This window comes from Leptosomus discolor, chromosome 14 (genome assembly GCF_034619465.1).
Source record: "Leptosomus discolor isolate bLepDis1 chromosome 14, bLepDis1.hap2, whole genome shotgun sequence".
NCBI lineage: Eukaryota > Metazoa > Chordata > Aves > Leptosomiformes > Leptosomidae > Leptosomus > Leptosomus discolor.
The window spans coordinates 15,163,349-15,187,925 of record NC_141404.1 but is presented as its reverse complement, the minus strand read 5'-3'; the positions used below and the strand labels follow the sequence as shown (position 1 = coordinate 15,187,925).

Sequence of the window (24,577 nt, the reverse complement as noted above, 5' to 3'; positions counted from 1 at the left end):
GCAGAAGGGAGGAAATTCCAGTTTCCAGCAGAGAAGAACGAAGCAAATTCATGTAATCACATGTTCATGTTAAATATAACAAGCACCAGAAGAGAGCTCTCCTTCAGCTGGTCCTCAGAGACCATGTTTCAAACACAAGTACTCCCTGCAAGCATTCATGAGGGAGAAAACAAACAAGGCTGTTGGGCTGGATGACCTGCTCCAGACCAGGACTGGTGGGACCTCAACACTAAACTGCTGCTGTGCATCAGCTCATGCTCGAGAGAGCAGCAGTCAGAAGCTGGCCTTAAGTCACCCTGTTCCATGTATTTTAGGCTGATAGGACTTGGTGCGCTGAAGAAGAAATACCCTGGGAGCAAGGAGGATGTATTCTTGACCAAGAGGATTGATTGCAGATGCCTACAGTTGGGTAAAAGAATCCCACCCCAAAGACCTGGGGGTCTGGGCAGGGAAGCACCTGGGGAACGAGAGCTTGTGGGTTGGAGTTAGCAGTGCTGACTGTGAGAGTGTCATACACGAGTGAGAAATCATGTTTCAGTGACAGAGCTTCGTTTTTCTTGCAAAATGTTGGCAGGAGGCTAAGAAAGAGCAGGGGTGGGTCAGAGTCACACTCCAGCCCCAGACTGTTCCTCCTGGGACAAGCTGAAGGGTCTTGCAAGTTCATCTCTGCTCTGTTATGTTACTGGACACGTCTTTTCCTTGTTTATGTGGTAGAAACATCTGAAAATAATTTGTGCCTGTTAAGGTTTGTGGACGGTCAGGGTTCTGTGCGCAATTTGGTCTCCACCTTGGCCAGGACTAGCTAAGGCTGATCTGTGTTCACTCATTAGCTAACGAGACGCAATGTAGTTAGCAGGGCTCTCTGGGGGGCTGCCTTCGAAGCACGGTATGTGCGCAGGGGTGGGTGCGGTACTGATGAGCTCACCCTTTGCAGGGAGCGCCTGCCCCTGCAACAGCAGCTCTCCTGCTTGTCTCCATCGCTCTTACGTGCAGGTTGGCAGGGAAGGCGCAGTAAGGTGGCGAGGAATATGTGCCCCCCCAGTTGTTACTGTTATTAAAAACATCTGCAGCCGTGGGTCGGGGACCTGCTGAAGAGGGATGTGGACGCTGCAGGCCTCGCTGGAGCTCTAGAAAACCTCTGCATGAGCAATACATGCTGACCGATGCTCCAGACAGGACGGGTGGAGAAATCTTCGGCAACAATCCCAGGACAAAGGCGAGGATGGCTGAGCAATCAGAGGTGGGAGGATGCCATCCAGAAGGGCAAAAATGTTTAAGCTGGGAGGAAAGAAACAGTTTAGAGAAGGAATGATACACTAACCACATGGCTCGAAGAGGAGGTGTGAAGAACTTGATGGGAAACACAGGACTGGGGCGGGGGGGGGGGAACAATGAGCAGGTAAAGGACAGTGAAACAGCCAGAAAGAGCGAGGTGACAGGGAGCAACCCAGCCAAGCGTTAGCTGTTCTGCGCGGGGTCAGCCCACGCCACCCCTGCCAGAGACTCCGCGGCGACGGCTCCCCGTGGGTGGCAACGGGGCCGGGGAAGGCCTGGCCGCGTCCCGGCAGCTCAGCTGTGCCCGTCCCCTCCGCTGAGCAGTGCCGAGAGTGACTCCCGGCCCCGAGGCTGCCCGCAACACGGGGCTCACCCCAGCTCCCGCCGGGCACGGCTGCGCTCCGGGGGAAGCGGAGCTTCCAGCGGCCGCGGGAGCACCCCGCGGGCCCGGGGCTAACGGGACCTGGAGCTGTCACTGCAGCTCGGCCCGGGGAGGAGGGTGGTCGGCGGCTGCACGCCTTGAAGGGCGCTGCCCACCCCCGAGGCGGACCCCAAAACCGCGGCGGGGAGGCGGGGGCTCCAGGCCGGGGGGCCACGGGGGCCGCGCTGTGGGGGCCGCGGGCGGGCCGGTGGCTTCCGCCCGGCGCGGCGCATTCCTACACCGTGAGTCAGGGCGGCGGCGGCGCGGCGGGATGCGTCGTCCCGCGGCCCCGGGCGCTGGCAGCTCCCCGGCGGGACTCACGCCGCCGCCGAACCCGGCTCGGTTCCCATCTCCGATTTGCATGCCGCGGCTGTGAATGGCGTGCCCGGCCGGCCGGCCCCTGGCACGGGGGAGGAGTCTCCGCGCCCTACGCGGGCCGAGCTCGGAGGCGCCGGTCCCTTAAGCCGCACTAGAGGGGGGGCGGCCCGACCCTGAGCGGCGGCTCGCCGCTTCGCTTCACCCGGTGAGTGCGGGGCCGAAGGTGGTGGTGGTGGGGGGGGAACGGGGAAAGGAGGGGGGCGGGGGGGGGGGCGCTGCTACGCGGGGCCGGGCGGGGGTTCAGCCGGGGCACGGCGCACACGTGAGTTGCGGGCGCCGTTCCGTCCCGTCCCGCGGCCCCGTCGGCTCAGCCGCGGCTCGGCAGCCCCCTGCTGGCGGTCCGACCGTGAGGGGCAGCCCCGCCGTCCGCCGAGGGCCGTTCCCTGCCCGGCTGAGGCGGCGCGGGTCCGCGCCGCCTCAGCCGGGCAGGGAGCGGCCCTCGGCGGACCGTGGGCCAAGGCCGGTGCCCTGAGGTAGGGAGAAGCCCTCAGAAAATGGCCCCCGCCTCCCCCCGAGCACCGTCGCCCGCTCCGTGAGGTGAGGCGCAGCGGGGGAGGCCTTCACTCGTGTCCCGGTGCCTCAGGTAGGAGCCCGGCCCTGTCAGCGAGAGGCAGAAGCGTTGGGCGAGGTGTAATCTCGCGTCCCCAGAGAGCCGGCTTGTTCTTTGGATGTCGGGAGCTTGGTGACCCCGGTGCTTTTGGCTGTGAGGTGAAGGGGCGCGTTCATGGCCGGTTTCAGCTGATCTAAGTCCACGGTGGAGCTGAAAGGCCCCTCCGCCCCCATCTCTTGCCACGCGTTGCCACCTGCTCCTCCCCTGATGCTGGCACCGGTGTTTTGGCAGCTGATTCGGTGGAAAACGTATCACTTTTTACATGTAAACGTTAGTTTTCTTCTGGATCAAGTCCCCCGAACTGACTTTCCATGCTGTGCACTGCTGGCACAAAGCGGGGGATCACAGCAACCCCACGCGAGCCCGAGTAAAGCTTTTGCAGGGTTGCACCCTCAGCGCCGAGTCCTTTTGGGATCCTCAGAGAGCGACCCGTCCTTCCCCCCATCGTAGCACACACACATAGCTAGTCCCGCTGTGCCGAAGTGCCCCTTGCGTGTATTTTAACTTGTGCTTTTCTCTCATGTAACTCAGCAGGGGTGAGCGGCAGCACTAATGACTTTGGTCTGGTGCTTGTCCTTGCGCACGAGTTGGTTCTGGCTGCTGATTCTCTTGCAGGTTGGCGTTGTGGCGGGGTGCACAGTGTTGGTCAGGGATGTCTCCAGGCCAGGTCTCTGAGCGAGCAGGAAGTTGTTTCCTTTCTTCCTGTTTTTGTCCCCATGGCTGCTAATTTCCTCTGGGAAGAAAGCTGTGCATTCTGCTGCAAAGGAAAAAATAGTCACACGTAATGGGAAGGGACAAGGCAGCAAAGCCGAAAGCACTTCTGAATGAAGCATGGGACAAGGAAGGAGCACAGGGCGTTAACTGTAGGGACGCTGATACAGCAGCAAAGACAAGTAGCTGCCTTTGTGCCATGACACAGGGGTAAAAATGGCCCACTTGGGACAAGCTGGGGTGCAGACCCTTGGAAGGAGAATTGGGTCTCCACTCCAGTGCGTGGATGTATGTTGCTCTCCAGCTCCTCTATGTTGGTTTGCAAGGGTTTGTAAGAGGAGGTGATAACTTGTGTTAGATCAGTTGACACAGTTGGAAGAAACAGGTGAACTTTCAGATACTTCCTTCAAGTTTTGATTGTTAAAAGGACTTTACGAAAGGCCTTGTGTGCCTGAAAGCTTCTCCGCCTTTTGTTTTTTAACCCTCTGTTGCTCTAATAACAGCTATCATCCCTCCCTCCTGCTGCATCCGTCTTGTGTCCTTAGATTGTGGTGGCTACCTCTGGGCAGCCCAGGTCTCCACTGTCTGTGGGCGGGTTCCTGGGGTGCTTGCGCTATTCCTGGGGTCCTGCCAGCCTCCCAAGAGGTGCTGTGGATTTGGAAGAGGGGTATGAGCTTCATGATGGTCTCTGCACTCATCAGTCCTGAGACCCCCTGGAAGGCAGTGGCTCTCACACGTGGTCATGTGTCAGTGGTGTGCCTGCTTCTCTGCGTTCCCATGAAAGGAGGTTAATGCTGTGCAGCGTAAAAGCAACTCCCACAAAACTAGTTCTGCTCTGGGACTTCCCATGACAGGCCTTTTTTTTTTTTTTTTTTTTTTTTTTTAAGCAATACACTTGCAAGAGATCTGCCTACAAACTGGCTTTTCAGGTTCTGGGGAGAACCATGGGCTGGCCCCGGTCTCAGGAATGTCTTGCTCTGTGCTGGGTAGGCTTCAGCGCGGGTGATGAGCTTTGGATGCTGAGAGTGCTGCTCGCCTGCAGAGCGGAGCAGGCGCTTCTTCTCCAGCAAGCTCCGTGCTCAGAGCACGTGGCCCTGACGTGTCACCTCAGCCAGGAGTTATGTCCCTTGGAGAGGGCCAGCGCCTCGTCACAGGACTTGGCAGATGGCTCGTTTCACTTTCGTGGTGGGGACTGCAGTGAGGCTGCAGCTGAGCGAGGTTGCAAGGCAGGAATAGGAATTCCTTTTGGGGTCATCAGTCCTGTTCCTCTGGAATCCAGCCCCAGAGAGTAGCCAGCAAGTCGGAGCATGTTCCCCTGAAAGAGGCAGGGTCTGCTGAGTGTGGCATGATAGGACAGTTTATTCTGGGCACAGAACCCACATGTCCAGATATAATTAGTAAAGATTTGATTCCATTTAGTGTGTTGGATCTCTCTGCAGTGCAAACACAGCCTGGTTAGTGCTGAAGGCCTGAGATGGGCAACATGACCAGGAGTCCTGGGTTGTCTTCGTCTTCTATTCAGTGCATCCAGCAAAAAGGTTGACAGAGCACTGCTGGGGATGCTGCCTGCTGAGTGGGACTGGCTGTGAGCTGAAGATCCTGACGTTTCACTATCTGTATCTCTATAGAGCTTTTATCCAGCAGAACAGTCTTTGATAAGATTCTTCGCTTGTGGTTGCTGCCTTTCTTCCTTAGTTATCTCTGGAGGCTTTGGCATCCTGTGGAGACCATGTGCCCTTCTTGGAGGTTGCAGCATTAATTGTGACCCAACACAACACTGCTATGAATTGCTGTTCCTGCAGCCACCTGCCTGTTGCCAGTGTATGACCCATTTCAGTAGAAATATTTAAAACTGGAGGATGAGTTCCTTCCTTAACGTTTGCCCTGAGCTGAGACATGGATCAGTTTCCTTCCTTTAGAGCTGAAGAGGTGCCAGGCACCAAGTCCAACTTTATCACCATCTAGTTGGAATGAAATGGACATGCAATGTGCAGATCTCACACTGTTATTGTGAGGTTGCCTCCCTGCTGCTGGGTATGTACCTGTTGTAGTTTTAAGTAACCCACAGAACGTATGTGTTGCCTCCCTGCTCAGAGAGCTGTGTTGCATCCTCCCTGCTGAGAGTGTGGCAACGTCACAGCGTGCGCTATGGGTGCTGCAACCTGAATTAGTGGGACTTGTGTCTGAGTTACAGGTAAAATGTCCCAGTGCTGCTGGAAAGTAGTGAAGATGGTTTCTTTCTTCAGAAGAGGGGAAGCCCTGGTGTCCAGGGTCATGCAGGTAGTTGTCTCCCTAGTGGTGGTTTTTTTTTAGCTTCGTAGTTGGTGGTTGTTGGGGTTTTTTTCTGTCTTTTTGTTTATTTTTTGCCTTGTTCAGAACTAGTAGATGAACCAGTTGAACTGAATGGACATCAGGAGCTGTTGCTTACTCAGCTGGTGTCCAGTGACTCCCCTCTGAGGTCAGCACCCGCCATCCAAGTAACAGAAAAGGGACAATCCTAGCCCTGCAGCTGTTGTTCCCAAGAGATTAGGAGGGCAACAGGCAAGATTTAACTTTGGAAGGAAATGGATCTATTAGACAGCGTTTCCCATGGTCATGCTGGCAACCGTACTTCTGTGTTCTTGAAGAACACTGGACTGATTTGGGGTGTGATGTGTGCTCTTGCCATCCAGGCCTGCTTGCACAGAGTTGTAGAGATCCTCACTCCAACACAGCGCATGGCGGGCAAGGCTTGCCTGCCAACCTCTCTGTTTTCACAAGCGTGCTTGACTGTGCCGTTGGGAGGGTTACAGGCAACCCTGAGAGAGTGAGGTTTCCACAGGGAGCGGTGGAAATTGTGTCTGTGCTGAGCTTGTCTGTGTCGTGTCCTTTTTCTGGTCCTGCTCACCTAGCTGCTGTCCGGGACTGGTTGAAGCCCACTTGAGATCACATCTCTCATACTTCTTGTTTCAGTCCATGCTGCTGTAGGAAGATAGGTGGTTTTTTTTTAATGTGTGTTGGGGCAATGCAACAACGAGCAAATTAGCAGCTGAGTTTTTGAACAAGTCATACAAACTATGGTCAGATCCTTTCAAATAAGAAACAGTGACTGTTTGCTGCTTGGTGAAGGCAGAGAGCTTGTTCTTCGTGTTAACCTTAACTGTTAAACCTCCTAAAGCTGTACAGAGTGCAAGTTTCATTGAGGGTGTGCTCTGTTTGCTGCAGAGACAGCAAATGGCAGATTGACGTAAGTCTTGCTCTTGCTGAAATTTCCTTTGGATGCACTCTTCAACTATGTGGATAAACCATTTGTTTCAAATATAATTAAAGTTACTTTTTGCATACCATGGAAATGTTAGAACTATCGCAATACAGACCTGAGCAGCAGATACGTTCTCAAATTCTGGGGCCTTTAGCAACAGGCGGACCTTGCCTTAGTAATCAGAGCATCTCTAAAACACAGCGATTGTCAAAGGAAATGTAATTTCTTCTCAGTGAACTAAGAAGTGCCATTGCAAAGTACTTCCCTGGCACAGTACAGCCTTCCCAGGGGAGAAGAGATATCAAGACATGCCTGATCTTGCCTTTTCTGGAAAGCCTACCTTTGCCACCTCCTCCCCTTCCTGTTTCCAGTTCGCTGAGAGACAGCCCCTTGCTCTGCTGGTCAGCTGCAGTGCCTGCTTTGAAGGTTTTTTTTTCTTTAAAAAGGAACAATCCGTATGAGGTCATCCTGCACAGGACGCTGCTTTTATGGTTCTACAGGTCCAGTGCTTCCTTGGCTTTGACTCAGTGAAAGTTACAACAGCTTGAATTTTAAAATCTTGAGGGCTCAGATGGCTGGGTTGATGAACACAGCTTCCGTATTTCAGGAGTTACTGCCCTGTAGCAATCAGCACATGGGAGGTATGTTTCTCTGTTGCTTGAATTCAAAGCCCAGTGCTTTAAAGTGAACTGTAGAAGACAGCAGGCTGTGAGTTGTTCTGCCAAAAAGTGTGAGCATACCTTCCTTTTCTCTGGCTCCTCTGGGACTGCAGTTTCAGGGAGAACAGTGAGAGAGAATGTGCCATTTGCTCAGATTGAAGAAGTATGGTTCACTTAGATTTTTTTTTTTTTTTCCCCAAAACAAAGTTAGAATTACGATTATTTCTCTTTGTGTTACGAGTTGGTGCATTGGGCACACATGAATGTGCACATGCGTATGCACACCTGCAGAGCAAGACAAGCTCTTCCTGCAACTACTTTCCAGTTAGACAAAGCAGGAGATGGTGTGTGGCTGGCTGTTGAGCACTAGCAGGAGTAGAAATTGGAGCATTAGAGTGGCAGGTTAGCTCTCCTGTTCCCTTGTTAAATGAGCCAACACTTAGGAAGAGCAGCTCCAGCTGAACCAGCTCTGCTCTGAGTCCTTGGCTATTTAACTGTGCTTTTGAAGGATGTCCACTGGGCCTCATTGCTGTGGACATTGCTGGTGGATGCAGGCTTGTTCTCTCACAACCAGGTGAACAGAGCTATAGTCATGTTGAGAAAGCAGGTGTGTGATGGTGAGTGAGGGTGCTTGGAATTTCAAAGGAGCGTGCAAAGAAAGCTGGCCTGAATGGCTCAGATGCTGTAGCTTCCATCCTTCCTGAATATAAACTCGTGTCTTCTGGTGGCTCTAGCATTTGTTATTGTTATTTCCTCTTAAGATTTTTTTAGATTGCTATTCAGTAACTTTCCATAGGAAATGTTGTCATTTGCGGCAGTTTTGATCTCATTTGCCAGTGAGGCGTTTTTGTTCAGCACAACGAACAGTGATTCTTAGCTGCTTTTAGTACCGAGAGTCTTTGCCATCGAGGTTGGATGGCTTTTGGTCTAAAATATTTTTTGGTTTGGGCTATTGTGATCATTTTAGGGGAGGCTGCTGGTTCTGGCAGTTGCTTTTCCATCAATTGTTTGTCGTTGTCATATTTTCTAAACGAACAATGTTGTCATCACTAAGAGGCATTACTTTACCAAGAAAATTGCTCTTGAGGTGGGTGCATGGGCAGCAGCTATTCTAAAAGCAACCAGAGCCAGTGTTTACTGCTGTCTTGAGAGTGATACTAGGGCTATGTTCCTAGCTTCCCTTCTGTCCTGAACCTTATAGTATGCGTGATGAATATGAGAACTGGTAGAAAAAACCTACAAATGCAGAATTTCAGGAGAAAGTGATAACTGTTAAAATACGGTGGTAGGATTTTGTTGGGTTTGTCTTTTGTTTTCTAATGTGGGGTCATGGCTGCACTGACAAAAGCGTTTTTGTGAATCTTACCTTGCTGTCTAATTGAGGCAATGAATGTGTTCATGCTACTTGTGGATCAGCTAGTACTTTACAGTGCATCAGTTTTACTAGTAATGAAAATAAATCCAGAAGGGGGTCTTCTGGAGCCCCATTGAATTGCTGCAATGAATTAAATGTGTCCTAAAATAGTTTCTGTGATCACTCTTTCCTGCTTCTTTGTTAACAAGGAGCTGAAGAACGTGTAGACCCAGGCACAGTACTGAGACAGACTGTGCTTTGAGGCTGCTGGGGACCCCAGAGCAAAGGGCTCTGCCAGCTCAGCATGGGCACTGCTAACCCAACAGGCAGCTGTGGTTACCTTTGAATAGAGTGCAAGAACAAGGCTTGTGTAGATGATCCTTCCTTGGGGTACACTTCCAGTGCTGGCAGTCAGTTGTTTGTAATTGGAATTGTTAATATTTGAGTTGTGAAGTGATTATACTTTGTTATCCATTCTGGCTACGTTCACTGTTGCACTGGCCAAGCGGTGGTATCCTGACTTCCTGCATAGGCGTGCTGAGATGCAGCAGCCATCTCGTAGCTGGTAGTGGACATTTAGGTGGAAACTGGCTCCTTTTGAGGACCAGGCAGTGTTGACTCTGCCAGCCTCCTGGCTTCCCTAGGGAATGGGAGTGCTGGTCAGTGCTGGCTTCTCACCCCCCTGTCACTGGACCTATTAGCAGGTACCGACATCAGTCCGTGCCCAGATGTAGCCTGCAAGTGGCATGCTATGACCAGAGTATTGGGATGTGGCTGCTGGAAACGTGGCTGTTGCATGGGGTGGCAGGCTGGTGTTCCCTGTGCAAAGCTGCAGGGTGTGTTCATGGAGGATGAAGATGCCAAAGTACTCCAGGTTTTCCACTGTTCCCCCCCCCTCTGTTGGTTATGTTTTATGCTCAGACTGTTCCCCTTGCTGGTATCCAGGTAGGTTGTAGATGGCTCTGGGTTTACTCTAGCAGGTGGAGTTGGATGCTGATTGCTCCTTGCCTGGGCCCTGTGTGGACGCTGGCATGCTGGCTAGTGCTGTGAACCTGCGCCTGCCATCTGGGTCACACCTACTTAGGAGATGGAAAAGGCAGCCCCTCTGCCCAGACTGCTATAGTTGTCTCTCTTCCACCCAAGTGCTTTGGAGGTGCCACAGGCCATAGGTGAGCAGGGGAAACTCATCCCTTGGGAGCCCTTCTATGGAAGCTCCCTGTGCCTGAGGCTTAGTCATCAGCTCTAGAAAAATCTGTGGATGGTTTGGATGTTTTCTCATGTAGTGACGCTACCAAAAACTCACTCTGCCTCTGGTGATGTAGTAGTATTTTGTTCCTGCTGCACTCAACACCTGCACTGAGGGCACTTCTCGGAAGATTATTTAGTCCTCAGAAGATGCAGAACCCACAACCTCCCTTGTGATAATGGTTAGCTTCCCAGTGCTACAGGTGTGAGTTTTTGGCCATGTTTTCACAATCGCTTTAAACTGTGCTGCCTTGAGAAGCAGTCCAGTTGTCTGGCTCCAGCTGCTCTTTTAGTTCCTGCTTCTTCCCCTTTCCTTCTGCTGGCACGAGTGTTTGTGGAGCCATGTGGTGACTTGGATCAGAGAAGGAGCTTGGGCTGGAACAAACCGTTTTCTCTGCTGAGCTAATGTGGGTTGGTTCCCAGTGTGGATCACCCAACAGCTGCGGGGATGCTCGTGCCAGCATGACAAGGAGAGCAACATAGAGGGCTGGGGGCACTGCTGCTTCTGTTGGCTTGCATCTCTTTCAAGTGGCCATGACATCTTTATAGCTTGAATTTTGAGTGTTGGCTTCTGTGTTCTTGTTACTATTCTGCCTTTTGTCTGCTGCAACAAAAGGACCTCAAAGATCAGAGTCTGTTGCCTGTGTGAGTGTTTGCAGGTTGCAGTTGGGAGTCATCTTTTAACTTGTGTTTGGAGAAGTTCAGCTACAGATCTGGAGACTAACAAAAATCAGAAGAGTTTTTTGAGCTCCCTGTTTTTCCTCTCATTCTATATGAGGGCACCGGACCTGGATACCCTTCAAGTCCCATATGAAGCTGCTTTGAAAGCTTTTAATGCTGGTCTTCCAGTAGGAGCTAATTTATCACAGAATCACACAACAGTAGGGGTTGGAAGGGACCTCTGGAGATCATCTAGTACAACCCTCTGCTAAAGCAGGTTCACCCAGAGCAGGTCACACAGGACAGCATCCGGGTGGGTTTTGAATATCTCCAGAGAAGGAGACTTCAAAACCACTCTGGGCAGCCTGTTCCAGGGCTCTGTCACCCTTAATGTAAAGAAGCTTTTCCTCGTGTTGAGGCAGAACTTCCTGTGCTCCAGTTTGTGCCCATCGCCCCTTGTCCTGTCCCTGGGCACCACTGAAAAGAGCCTGGCCCCATCCTCTTGACATCCACCCTTTAGATATTTATAAGCATGGATAAGATCCCTTCTCAGTCTTCTTTTCTTCAGGCTAAAGAGCCCCGGGTCTCTCAGCCTTTCCTTGTAGGAGAGATGCTCCAGTCCCCTCATCGTCTTTGTAGCCCTCTGCTGGACTCTCTCCAGTAGCTCCCTGTCCTCTTGAACTGGGGGGCCCAGAACTGGACACAGTACTGCAGATGTGGCCTAACCAGGGCAGATTAAGGGGGAGGAGAACCTCCCTCAACCTGCTGGCCACGCTCTTCTTCATGCACCCCAGGATACCACTGGCCTTCTTGGCCACAAGGGCACATTGCTGGCTCATGGCTAACTCGCTGTGCACCAGAACTCCCAGGTCCTTCTCTGCAGAGCTGCTCTCCAGCAGGTTGACCCCCAGCCTGTACCGGTGTATGGGGTTATTCCTCCCCAGGTGCAGGACCCTACACTTGCCCTTGTTGAACCTCATCAGTTTCCTCTCCACCCAGCTCGCCAGCCTGTCCAGGTCTCGCTAAATGGCAGCACAGCCTTCTGGCATGTCAGCCACTCCTCCCAGTTTAGTATCATCAGCAAACTTGCTGGGAGTGCACTGTGTCTGTTCATCCTGGTCATTGGTGAATATGTTAAATAGGACTGGACCCAGTACTGCCCCCTGGGGAACACCACTAGTTAACAGGCCTCCAACTAGACTCAGTACCACTGATTATGGTTGATTTCCGTCATGACCTGCAACTTTTTCTGAAAATCAAGAAAATCGGTTGCAGAAAGGGACATCAGATCTGCTGACCTTCATCAGGAAGATCCTGGGATTGGCTCACATACATTCAGACTTCACTGGCAGATGTTTTTATTACCTCAATTTAAAACCCTCTGGCTCTGTATGTAGCTGAACCTTCTCCAAGTTCGGTGGGTCCCGGTTGAAGCTTTGCACTCTTGGTGTGCCTCTTGCATACCAGAATCATTCTACAAGGCTTTGCATGAAAGCCAAACCCTTGGGTTTTTTCTAATGTAGCTTCCCGTTTCCTGTCTAGGGGTCTGCCTGGCCGCTTCCAAGCCAGGAAGTTTCCACTGGTATTTCTCAGCTAATTAAATTAAGTGGTTCATGGTGAGATCCCTTAGCACTGCCTTGGTTGCTTGGGTAGCCGCAGAAGTTAAAGACCTTCCTCAGAGCGTTTGCCCCACCTTGGTGGGTTCCTGCTGGCGCAGCTCTGTGGTGGTGCTTGCTTGCGTGCTGCTTTTTGATCTCCTTCCATGCTGGTTTTATGGCCACCTGCTCAAGTGTGCAGCTCCTGTTCTAGCTCTTTTTAGAGCAGTGGTTGAAAAGAAAACTCTCAGGAGAAGGATTGTGTGCCTTTTAATTCACTCTCTACAAGGCGAAGGCTTCTGTTCCGTCGGAGACAACGCAAAGGCTTTTGCCACTCCAGAGTAATTTCTTCCATATTCTACTTCAGCATAAAGTTTGAAAGACAGTTTGGGTAGGGACAGGCCTTTCCAGTGTGCCACACTGGCCTGCAGAAAAGCTGTCGCTTTTAATATGAGGTTGGCTATTCCCCAGTCCTCCTGTCTGGTCCCTCTCCAGAGGAAAGCGCAGGGGCTCAGTGTGCTGCACGCGTGTTGGCAGGGGCAAATGCAGTCCCCTGAGCACCGACCTGCTAGGCTGGGGATGGAGGAGTGCTCTTTCACATAGGCGGGGGGCGAAGGCTCGGGCTGTAGTTTGATGTTTCAGCTAAGCTGCTATCATGTTGACCTATCACTGAATAGGCTAGTCCTACCCTTCCCCTCTCAGGTGGCACAGAGCTTATCTGAAACTCTCTGAGCCTCTTCAGGATGCCAGATCAACAGGAGATCATTTACTAGGGTTAGTTTTGTGCTGGTAAAACACCTTGAAGTGGCTTGCTGGAGTAAGGCAAGACTGCTTATTGGACAGCAGCGAGCTGTCAGATTTGTTTGCTTGCAAGCAGCAGGCAGGGCCTTAGGGAAGGGTTGCCTGCATGATTTGGTGCAGGCTGCTGGAGGTCGCATCGGTCTCTACCAGCACTGAAGCAGAGCTTGTGCATGGCAGAGGCCAGTGGGTGGTGGGTGGGAATGGTAGTTCTGCCAGCTCCCTGCTGCGCAGGGCTAAAAGGGCAGCGTGTCTGCCGAGCTTGCTGCCAGGCTTGTGCTCAGAGTTGCCTGGATTGCTCAGACCCCAGCTTCTGCTTGGCAGCCTGTGGGTCTGCAAAGCCTTACGGCATCTCCTCCGAGCTCAGCAGCGAGGGTCGGGAAAGCCTTGCTTCGTTTCCAAGGTAGTTTCTTAGGGTGGGATGTGGTGGTGGTCTCAGCTGAAGCCTGGGTGTTGCTGTGCCCTCGACAGCTTTCCTCAGGAGCGCAGGGTCACAGGCCCATTCCACCTCCCCCATCCCCGCCTGCCCTCAGCCCCTACCTCTGGCTTGTTTTAAAGGTCTGGCTTGCGCCTGGTATTTGAGATATTATTTGTAACTTGTTGGGTCTCATCCATGCTAGATGGTTTTATTGGCAGCTGTGAGACTGAAACCCCACTGCTCCTCTTCTCCTTGGACTTCCTGCCTTTTCCCTGCTGTGCCAGCAGAAATCCTCCTGGAGAGAGCGGCACAGCCAGCAGCCCGCTGGCTCGCTCTGTCTGGAGAACGCATTTGAGGATCCTGGTTTCTTTGCTGTCGCTCCACCCAGATGCCTGCCAGTATGCCTCAACCAGAATAGCTGCATGGGCAGAGCCCTTCAGGTACTCAGGACTCGCCTGGGACTCCGCATAGCAGGCACTGCAAATACAGCTGTTGCAGTAATGGAGCTTTGAAAAATGGAGGAAACCAGCTGGAAGCTGACCATGGGAAGTGGTGATCGTATTGCAGTGGAATAGCCCTGGTGTCTGTTACGTCCTGGGGGTGTCTGCAAGAACACACTGTGATGGAGAGAAGCAGTGTTGTTGGAAAAAGCAAATGATGTGTGTTTGTGTGGTAGGGTTGAATGAAGTTGGGGTTTTGTTTTGTTTTCCATTTGGAATGTTTTGGGGAAAAAACAGCTTTATTTTAAATGGGAACGCTGGTAAAGTGGAAATTTTGAAAGAAAAGATCAACGGGGGAATAGCTTCAGTTGTCTGTTTAGGTGGAAGGCTGGTCTGTCTTTGAAATGACTGTGCAGATCTGCAAATGTATTTGAGATGCCTGTCAGTTTTAGGAGCATGCTCAGGCTTCTGTACAAGGCTTTTCCTTCTTTGTTTGGGTTGATGGATTTCACTAAGCAGCTTTCCTTGCTTGTGTGCCAACTCTGGAATTTAATGCGCTCTCCCTCTTTCTTAGCCCGACCCACAGCACAGTGGATTTGGCTTTTGTTCTGGTACTGTGACCTTGATTTCGCATGGAGCTTTTGAAGATGACTTTCCCAGAGTATCTGCAATATACATTTTTTTTTTGTTTGTTTGCTTATTTTAATTGAAATGGAATTTATTAATAATTTTTGTGCTGCTACCACAGTTGTACATGCAACCGATCATTTAGAAGAAGCTAGATTTGCAAATGCTGTGTGTTCAGCCTGTGTGCTGGAGAAGTGTTTGTATTTCCAGGTTCCTCAGTTTTGTGATGCTGAGGGAACAGCTTCTGAGCTGAGTGAGCAGAGCCAGGTGGTGGCACAGGACTGGGACTGTGCCAGTGCTGGGCGAAGTTCAGGCAGGTGCTGGGCCATTCCACCTTTTCCCAGTCTCTTCAGACAGTCTCCTTACCCATGTTTCCAATGGCTTTTATGTGGTTTTGGTAATAGTGGAGACTTCTCTCTTCATGGCGCTTGTTGGAAGCGCTATCCTGATGGTTTACAAAAGTTGAGTTTCAAGCCCCAATGACAGTTCACAAAAGCTTGAAAGCACGAGCGTTTCCACCTACCCAGGGTGAAGGTATTTAGTTGATATCTAAGTTGGTGGAGCACTTGCTGGACTTTGGGAGACGCTGCAAACCACAAGCACAGGTGAGGGATTTGGAACAGAGCCTGTGCAAGGACTGAGCAGCTGGCTGTGGATCCCGCTGTGTTTGTGGGAAGAGAGGATGGTAGGAAGGGCATGGAAGAGATCTGTAGAGTCAGGATTCACATGGAGAAAGAGGATAGCGAAAAGCTGTTCAACTCTTCTGGCCTGAGAACTACAGAGTGTCAAGTGAACCCAGGAAACGGCAGGTTTAGAGACAAACTGGAGAAGATGGCTTGTCACACAGCAGGTGTTTCAGCTGTGGAGCTCTGTCACATGCAGTTATGCACACTAGAAGTTTGCTTGGATTAAAAAATGAGCTGGATAATTCTGGAAGAAAAAATATTGGATGGATACAGAGCCATTAAATGCAAAGACACCTCTGGCACAAGCCTCTGAGTTATTCCTAGCACATGCCATGTCTCTGTCCTGGGAGATATGACTGTCGAGTGATCCTGTACTCTCTGCACATTGCTAGGCATCCTCTGTTGGAAATGAGATCCTGGCTTTAGACAGGCACTTGGACTGACCTTGCATGGCTGTGCTGTGTATGTTCCTGTCCTGCTGCTGTCAGTGACCTCTTGAAAACACTTATTAGGACTGTACTGAGAAACTGGGATTGAGGATATGGGACCATTCAAATGAAATATATGTCAATGCAGTCAACTGCGATTTGGCCTGATCAAATAAATGGACACTGTATCCTGAAACACTAACCCCTAAAAATAATCAAGAGGTTAGTGTGAAACTCAGCATGTGCCTTCAGTGCAGTGCTGAGACAGAAATTAGTGACTTCAGCACTTGGAGTGAGGACCAGGTGTGATAAGGGGTGTTACCTACCTTGCAAAGACCATGTTCAACCATCCAGCTATGCATCTATGTACAGCTGGTCCATACATCTATGTATACAGCTGGATCCACTTCCAGTCTCACTGTTAACCTCCTGGAGGCCTGCCTCTTGAGTCCATACCCCGGTTTCTTTTGTGCCCTGGGTCAGCAGCAGTTGGCTGACCTGTGCTGTGACCGTGTATTCACAGTGTGCAGAGGCTCGGGCTCTGCTAGGGAGAGCGCTGCAAGTTTCATCTTACACGTTTATGAAGTTTATTCTTGGCCACTCCAAATACGCACATGTGGTTGGGAATGCTGAATGGCTCTGCCTTCACTGCACTTCTCTGCTGGGAAATGAACATTTTTGTAAGTAAAAAAGGTCAAACTGGTAGAATTTGCTCCTGAGTTAAGTACTCTGTTTGCAGTCACCCTTGAAACTCACCTGGTTTTTAAATACTGAGTGCACTTACACAGTTATTAGATATGCATTTTGATGCTTTGCTATTTAAAGAACTCTTTAACTGCTTAAGTTGGGAGAAGGCAGTCCATTGCTCTGTCAGCTACGTGAATTTCATCTTGAGATCTTCTTATTGCCTAAAGTACAAAGTTGAGTCAACTTTGGGGCTAATCATAAGGCGACAGGCTTGACCCTGTGTGTGTGCATGCTCTGCCCTCCTCTTTGCATGTGGCGTGTGTGCACCCTGCTAGAGATCCCCATGTGCTAGTCTGAAAGGGTTGCAGTGAAGCCAGTGTGATGGATACATGGACATCCCTGTCCGTGGCAATTTAGGAAGGGGACAGAAAACAGACTTCATTGGGAAGTCCTTTACGGAGTGCAGTGTTGTTGCAGCAGCTTTTGGGCAATACAGGGATGATTCATTCACTGCCTTCCTGGCTTGGCCTCACCGATAAAGCTGCAAATCTTACGTGTTTGTATGGTTTACACCCAAAGCACCTGCTCACAAAGGCAGCTCTGTAGGTGGACAGAAAGGAAGTTGAGTGCTGTCTGCTCATTGAAGAGATGCTGGAAAAAGAAGAGCTGCTAGTTCAGAGGCTCTGAATTTGCCCTTGAAGGCACAGAAAGGAGGCTCTTGAGTTGTGTCGTGAAGGGCATATGTGAAATAGGTTCTGTTTGGTCATGCCAGAGTGGTGGCTGTGTTCCTCTTGGCTGCTCTCTAACTGGAGTATCTCAGGAAGATCTGGTGTTCGTGATCCTCACGGGTAAACGCTGGAGCTCTTTGTGTTGCACCAAGGGAGTTTTTCAGGTATGAGAAATCTGTTTTGCTTTCTGACCTCACCATGAAGACAAGTTTGCCCATTTTGTACGCAAGACTGAAAGCTGTCTCATAGCGGATTTACCCTTACTGGGAGCAGTGGGAGTTCCCCTAGTGCTCTCACTATTCTCATCTTATAGGAAGTTAGAACAGAAGCATTTAGTCACCCCTGCAGCTAGGGGTGGAGGAAAGGAAGGAATTGTGTCACTCTAATGTACGGCACTGCGTCTGTGCACACAGGATCATGGTGCATGTATGAAGGGCATGTCTGTACAGGACAGATCATGAATTCCCAGACTTTTGGGGGCCTGTGGTATTTGCTGAAACCCAACCTTCATCCACCTACAGCTGAGTCCTCCCTTTCTGTCGTTCCAGCTCAGCTGAGTGCGGCGCTCCTGGCAGCCAGCCCAGCTTGCGCGACTGAGCTAGCAGCTGGTCTTCAGCTCCTTTTAGATGAGATTCTCTTCTAACCCAATCCAAATCATCCCCCACTCCCTTTTGTTGACCTATTTCCTCCCCCCGTTGTGTATCTTTTGCAATGGTAAGCTTCATCGTTTGTGCAACTCCCTTTCCAGAGCAGCTGCAGTGAGCTGTGGGAATATGGTGGAAATGCTATGAAAAGCAGCGCGTGTTTCGGAGAACCAGTGCCTAATTTAGGTCAGGAGGGACCTTCGCAGGTTGTCTGGCTCAGCCACTGTGCCAGGCAGGGATAATTAGGGCTGCTCAGGGCCTTGTTTAATTGAGTGTCAAATGTCTCCAAGGTCCCTCTGCCTCTGGTCCTGTCCTAGGACTGGCCGTTCTCAGGGAAGAATCCTCACATGTTAAACTCATGCATTTAAAATAAATTGACTGTATTAACATTGTAAGAGCACTGAGTTTTAATTCAAACTGAGAGCTTTTCTCCTATGCTCTTTCAAATCATGTGTGCCTGCTAAGTTAACTGGATGCTTGTTCCAGCTGTCCACCATGGTGGAGGAAGAGGCTGGGACTCTTGATTGTTTTGGGTTTTTTTTGTCACCTGTGGGGTCTGTGGCCTAGGACAATGCAAGGAGGGAATTGGATCTGTTGTCCCATTCAGCACACATGCTTCTCCACTGTCAGCTTGCAGTTGCACGTGTGCTAGAAGAAGAAGAAATGTGGGCTTGTAGAATAACTTAGGTTGGAAGGTACCTGTGGAGGTATCTGAGCTGATCTCCCTCCAATGAAATCTGTTTTCTTAACTGTTTCTCTGAGTTTGCACAGTAAAGCAAGTGCTCTGCCAGCCTGAAAGAGTTGCATGGCCCCTGCCCCACTGCATGCAGCCTAAACAGGAGGGGAAAGTTGCAGTGTAGTAGAGTGGGCAAGATGTCAGTGAGTCACTCTGGTTACTTTGGCGTTTTGGTAACACAGCGGTTTTTATTTAAATGCCATATCATTATTATTTATGTATGAAAACCACTCTTAGTTCAGGATTAGTGCCAGTTCTCTAATGTTCATGCTATACTTGTATTACTCTGTGCACTATGTCATCTTTCTAGAAAATGACTACATTTAAAAGAGATTAGAACCAGTGATAAAAAATGGCCGCTTGCTAATTGCTGTGTAGTAGTTAGGTAGGAAAGTGTGGTTTCTGGCTTCGGGTGGGCAAGGGTGCCTGTGTGAGTCACAAGCTGTTTTTAGCGGGAGGTCAGTGGCTTTTGGTACTGCAGTTACTTAGCTGGTTGGACTGGATCCAGATCTCATTAAGATTTAATTCATGACTGGTTCTTAAGGAATTTGGATCTCACAGTAGTCTCAGCAAAAATCTTAGTGGAAGGTGACTCTCAAACTTGTGACTGCAGTCTCTGGCACCTGGCTTGAGGTCCTGTGGGCCTTAGAAATGCGCCATTTCCTCCATGTGTCTGGTCCTGGCTGACCAGCGTGGACACGAACTGTGACGGCTGAACCCTCATGAGGCACTTTGGGAAGTTGTCTAGCATGGGGCTTGGGTCCCCTCTGTCACAGCCGGGAGGAGGGCGCTCTGCTCGGCCCTGCCAGCGTGTACCGTGTCAGAGATGAGCCTGGCCCCCTCCTGACTGTAGTTTCTCCCCTCTCCTAGGCCTGAGGACAAACGTGGGACGATGTCGGAGGTGCGACATGACAGCACGAGCAGTTTACAGCGGAAGAAGCCGCCATGGTTAAAACTGGACATCCCGGTGCCGGTGCCTGTGTCAGTGCCAGAAGAGCCCCAGCCTGTGCAGGTACAGAGGCTGGGGGCAGGAGGGAGGGTCTGCAGAGCCGTGGAGGGGGTGTGCGGAGCCCCACTGCGCTGAGAGCGTGCCAGTGCCCATGGTCTCCAACAGTCCTGGCTGAGAGAAAGGTAGCGTGAGATGGCAGGTCACGAGGCCACGTGAGAAGGGGCAGAGCCATTGGGTAAATTTATGATCAGTAATTAACTCCCCCTTGAAGGGTATGTGGGAGGGTTGAGGGTGGGTTGCTGATGTGCTCAGATCAGTGGACATGGGAATGAGGGGATTGTGAAGTGACCTGGCTGGGAAATACGGGAGTGAGGTATTCAAACAGGCATTTCTTAAGGGGACTGGGGTGTGAAGGGCTTCTAGACAAACATGAAGGCCTGGAAGTGCTAGAGCTTGTGCTGAAATGGGCAGGGAATGAATCTGACTTATGAATAGCCAAGATGATGACAGGCTTTCATCAGTAACAGCAGAGAAAGAACAGTTACTGGCAACACAAAAGTGTTACCAGCATGAGGAACTTAAGAAAATCATGTGAGATGACAAATAAGTGACATTGAAGAGGGGTGAAGTAGAGGTGGGGTGATAAGTTAATAGGAACTGTGTGAAGTATGAGCGTGAAACATCCATATTTGTGCTGGGAATAGGAAGAATAACGGGATTTTCTGCTACAAGGTGGCAAAAACTCTCACTTACGGGTGAGACTTGGGTGGAATGATTGCTGGCTGCTCATGTGACCTTACTCCAGTAACAGAGACTACCTGCACAAAAAGCAGAGCCAGAGGGCTCTTACTGCCCTGCTCCATGGGTGGGGCGCAGTGCCTGGGTTCAGTTGCTTATGTGTCAGTTTAGCCATCAGAGAAATGGAGGGTTATACAGCTTCTCTGGAGGGGAGTTGAGGACAAACTTGTTTTAAGAGGGAATTTATGTTGCACTTGGAGCAGCACAGACTGGCCTTTTCACTGTTCCTTAATCCAGGGACTAAAATGCACTTCAGTTATGCGACAGCTTCTGGAAGATAAATCTTGGTCCTGGTCTTCCCTTGGAAGGAAAGTGATCAGGGTTCAGTCTGCAGGGATTTGAACTAGAATGCAGGTTTTAACAGTGCAGGTTGAAACTTTCAAATCGCTTATTTAAGGGTTTGATGGGTGTTCTCTTACCTGAAATCTCTAAATCCAGCTGGGCACCTTCTGGAGAGTCACTTTGTACTTGTGGTGGAAGGTGGCGGAGGTGATGCTCTGAAGGTCTAGTGTGCACGGTACAGGCTGTCAGGATAAGAGTGCATAATGGGCTCCTTAGGCTTGTAACCTGATTATCTATGTGTTGTTTTCACGTAGAACATAACAAAAATGTTAAGATTAGTGGAAATTATTAGCTTTCTGGGCTAAAGGGGCTGGAGTAGCAAGTAGTCTTGAGGTAGAGACAGTGTCTGACCAGTGAAGCAGTTAATCGGATCTTTGCTTGCTGGAGGGACAGTCTGCTCTCCCTGCATTTTACAAATGGGAGATGGTGCCTCTGTCAAGCTGATGAAAAAATAATCCAGAGCAGTCCTGTGAAGGCAGTTATAGGAGCTGAGAACAGTCTGGTGAGTTGTGTCATATTTGGTAGTTGACATTCAGCCAAGAAATGCCAGAGGCTTTCAGATCTGAGTGTGTCCAGACAATTAGGTTCTAAACAAAGCTGGTGTGGCTTTCCCAGCTTGCTTAGCCTTGTACCAAGCAGCAGCTACGGCACGGACCCACCCACAGCTCTTGCAGGCTTTTAATGCAGATCCAGAGTCACTTAGTGTGGAGTGGTCTACGAGTGTGTGATCTGGCTTTCTTCTGGCTAGAAAAAAAGCCAGGAGGATATGTTGCAGGAGCTCATGTAGTACATCCCATCTACAAATGGAGATCAGTCTGAACTGAGACCTATCACAACAAGCAGGTGCTCTGTTCTGCAGAGCCCTTCCTGGCTAAAACGAACGTGGTCCTTGTTAGCCTGATTTTGCTGCATGCACCCAGCTTGTGGTTGGGGTGTTGAGTGGCTGTTGAATTGCTAACTAAATGTTTCACAACCTGACTGGCCTTGTAGAGCATCACTCTGAGAACACTGACTCCCCTCCTGCTGTTCTTCGCAGCCAACGAGACGTCAGGCCTTTCTGCGAAGTGTGAGCATGCCCGCCGACAACACCCGTGTGCCCTCCCTGCCTAACGACGTGAGGAGGCCAGTGCTACAACGACAGACCTCAATCACCCAGACCATCAAGAGGTGAGACACTTGAGTTAATGAAGCCTGCTTTAGTGGATTCTGCCATCCATTGCCATCCTTTATTTGCGGATATGTGGTCCTCTGCTTGTCCCATTGCCTGGCACTTAGGTGGCACGCTGTCACAGCAGGATTAGTTTGTCTCCCTTGTTACCTATGATGAGGTTGTAGAAGAGGGTGGGTGCAGATAAGTCCCCAATATATAAGCCCGATGGTGCTATATAGCCTTTCTTTAGTACAGGAGGAGACAAGTACAAGTCCTAGGAGGAAGATTGTGGTAATCAGGACAATGAATGGTTCTTGCTTAGAGACAAACTTTGACTGTCCCCATGCCACAGGGAGCTGGCTGTTTCTGAGTAACAGGATGCCTTGGGCCCTAATGTTTAGCTGAGACTGTATGATGTGATGTGCTGGGCTTGCTTTGGTGTGGTATCTGAGAGCATGGGATTGCTGGGGGAGGCAGAAGCCCATCCTGAGCAGGCCAGGGCTTTCATCAGCTTGGCTCCTAGCACTAGCTCATTGGCAGGTCCTGGAGGTGGCTGTGGGAGTAGGGAGAGGCTGCTCCGGTCCTGTCCCCCATGCCTGCACAGAGGGTTACCATTTGTCCCCACAACCTGGGGGTCTCTGAGACGCGGCCACACAGCTGGATGCTCCTTCCGTCCCCATGGCAAAGGCTTATCCCAGTTTGTCCAAAGGGAGTGGCTCTCCCAGATGTTCTCCTGAGATGCCTGGCTTGTATCCCTGGCAGTGTGTCAGGCCTGCCTGGATCCCAGGAGCATTGCTGGAGCTCCACAAGTCAGGGGCACTTTCAGCCAGCCAGGCTTCGCCCACTCGTAAAGGAGCAACTTCCCAGCTATAGGAGAGACTGACCTCCCACACAGTGTTTTCCTTCGCCTCAGACGTTCCCCAGCTGCCTTGGTGGTGAAGCTCTCCCGCAGCGGCTCTCTGTGATCCTGCTTCTTGCGGGGTTGGGAGTGCCGGGCCGTGAAGCAGTGTCTACTCTTTTCAGGGCTGTGGGCAGCTTCTGGTCCTGCCTGAGGCTGTCCTTGCGCACCTAGACTGCCTCTTCCCTCGCTGCCCTGCCCTTGTCCTGCTCCTTGCCGGGACAATTGGGCAAGAGCACGTCAAGGATGAGGGGAGGGGGCTGTGGAGGCTCTGACAAGCGTTGTGTGGGAGGGCCAGGGTAACCTTCTCCCCCAGAGGTCCTCACAACATGCAGCTTGGGTGGAGAGGTTGAGGAACTGCAAACCATTTTGGTGCTGGGGGAACAAATTTGCCCCCAGTGCTACTACACTGTAAGAGAGACAAGGCATATGTGGAGATACAGTGAGTGAGGAAGGAGTGCTGGACAGTGGTGGTGAAGCTCCCACACATTGAAGGACTTGCTAATGTCCTGCCTAGCATTGGGGCGGTGGGCAGGCGTGTGGCTGTTGCACCAACAGACCCTGTGGCATGTCTTCCTCTTGCCTGCCTAGGCTGTAATGTGTTGGTGACTGCATCCCTGCCTGAACTTCATGGTCTGTGTAGGCATTTTGTTCCCTGGGAGTACATGTGGTCCCACAGGGAGTGGCCGAGCGGTGCACAAATGGTTTTGGGAGTCCTGGGAGTCTTCAGCTCAGACTATGTGTGTGGGGGTTCAGTGCTATTTTGCAGTGCTGAGTTGTCTCGTGCAGGCTGTTGTGCAGCACAGGTGGTGGCCAAGTCTGTTAGTTTGTTCCTCCCGGAGGACTCGCAGCTTGTGGGTGACTTCTACAGAGCGCAGTGGGATGTGGGTAGGAGAGCAGGTGCAGCAGTGGGAACGACTTTCAAGGGGCAGAGCTGCAGGAGGTGCACACATGATATGACACTAGCAATAAAAGCACGAAATAAATGGATCAGAAACAGATAGGGAACTGGGAAGTATGAAGAAAAGGCGTAAAAACCTGTGCCCCATTTAGCAGAGCTAGGGATGCGATGGAAAATGGCAGACCATGCATCCATAAAGGTTTCTTGGGCATTTGGTTTGTGAGTGCAGGGAGGCTGACTGCCAGGTTTCCTGCTTAACACAGCCCCCAGGATGCACAGAATGTGAAAGTGTTCTGGCAGCAGGACTCCACACCATCTTGTTCCCTGGGGCTTGGAGGATATAGATCAAGTGTGAACCTAAGGTCAAGCTTGTGTGGTCCAGAACATGGCATGGGAGTGATTCCTGTGCTTAAGTATCAGCATCTAACACCACTTCCAGCCTCCTGGGATGTCCGAGATGTCCATTGCAAGACAGCAGATGCTGTACAGATAGAATTGTGTACCTGGCCAGATTCTGCCAGGGTCAGTCAGAATGGGCCCAGGGCACTTTGAGTGGCATCAGACACCTGTATCTAAGCAGATCGTATCTTGCTGACAGCTCCATGTTTTCACGCTCTGATGTCCAAAGCCAGTCAGTGGGATCTGTAGCTGCACGTTTGGGCAGAAGATCTGGGGGTTGAGGGGAATTGCAGTATCCCTGGTATCTTCAAGAGCAATGGGAGACATATATCAGAGGTGCAGATACACCAAAAGGATGCAGCGGCCTCCTGGGTTCAAAGATGGTGGCGTGTGGCTTGAGTTTGGTTGTTTCTCTTAGGTCACGCTCTCAGCTGGAGACCGCTGTCATGTGCAGTGTGGCACAACTGCTGCCGATGAGGCTATGGAAGGAGATGGGGAAGTGTTGGTGCAGGTCGCTGCTCCCCTCCACAGCCCTGCAGGCTCCTTCCCTTCAGCTCTCTTTTCTTTGCAGCAGACAGGTACGATTTCAAAGGAGTCACACCCTGCCCGTTCATGGGCACCGGGTGGGCAGGAGTTCCCTGAGAAAGCGGCATTCCCTGCCCCGATCGTTTTTCAGGTACTGGTAGCACTGAGTGTGAAACCCACCCCTGCATGTGTGTGCAAGGGCTGTTGTGAACTGCACAGATTCTGACTGTTGCTGGGACCATGTTGCCTTCCCAGGGCTGGCCAGGAGGCCTAC

The 24,577-nt window shown here is 51.0% G+C and overlaps 1 protein-coding gene across 3 annotated transcripts in view; it reads left to right on the top strand.

Annotated features, from left to right (window-relative positions):
* The first annotated feature begins 1,893 nt into the window (after positions 1-1,893).
* The window catches only part of RHBDF1 (rhomboid 5 homolog 1), a 38,642-nt gene continuing 15,958 nt past the window's right edge, over positions 1,894-24,577 (top strand). The window contains exons 1-5 of one of the 3 annotated variants that reach the window (XM_086472980.1): positions 1,894-2,162; positions 4,550-4,566; positions 16,935-16,960; positions 19,195-19,353; positions 21,467-21,597. In XM_086472980.1, the coding sequence (XP_086329106.1) occupies positions 4,560-4,566; positions 16,935-16,960; positions 19,195-19,353; positions 21,467-21,597 (323 nt within the window). In that variant the 5' untranslated portion in view covers positions 1,894-2,162; positions 4,550-4,559. Of the gene's footprint in view, positions 2,163-4,549; positions 4,567-16,934; positions 16,961-19,194; positions 19,354-21,466; positions 21,598-24,349; positions 24,455-24,577 lie in introns of those variants that run through there. The other 2 variants (XM_086472979.1, XM_009957071.2) reach the window with 2 other exon arrangements.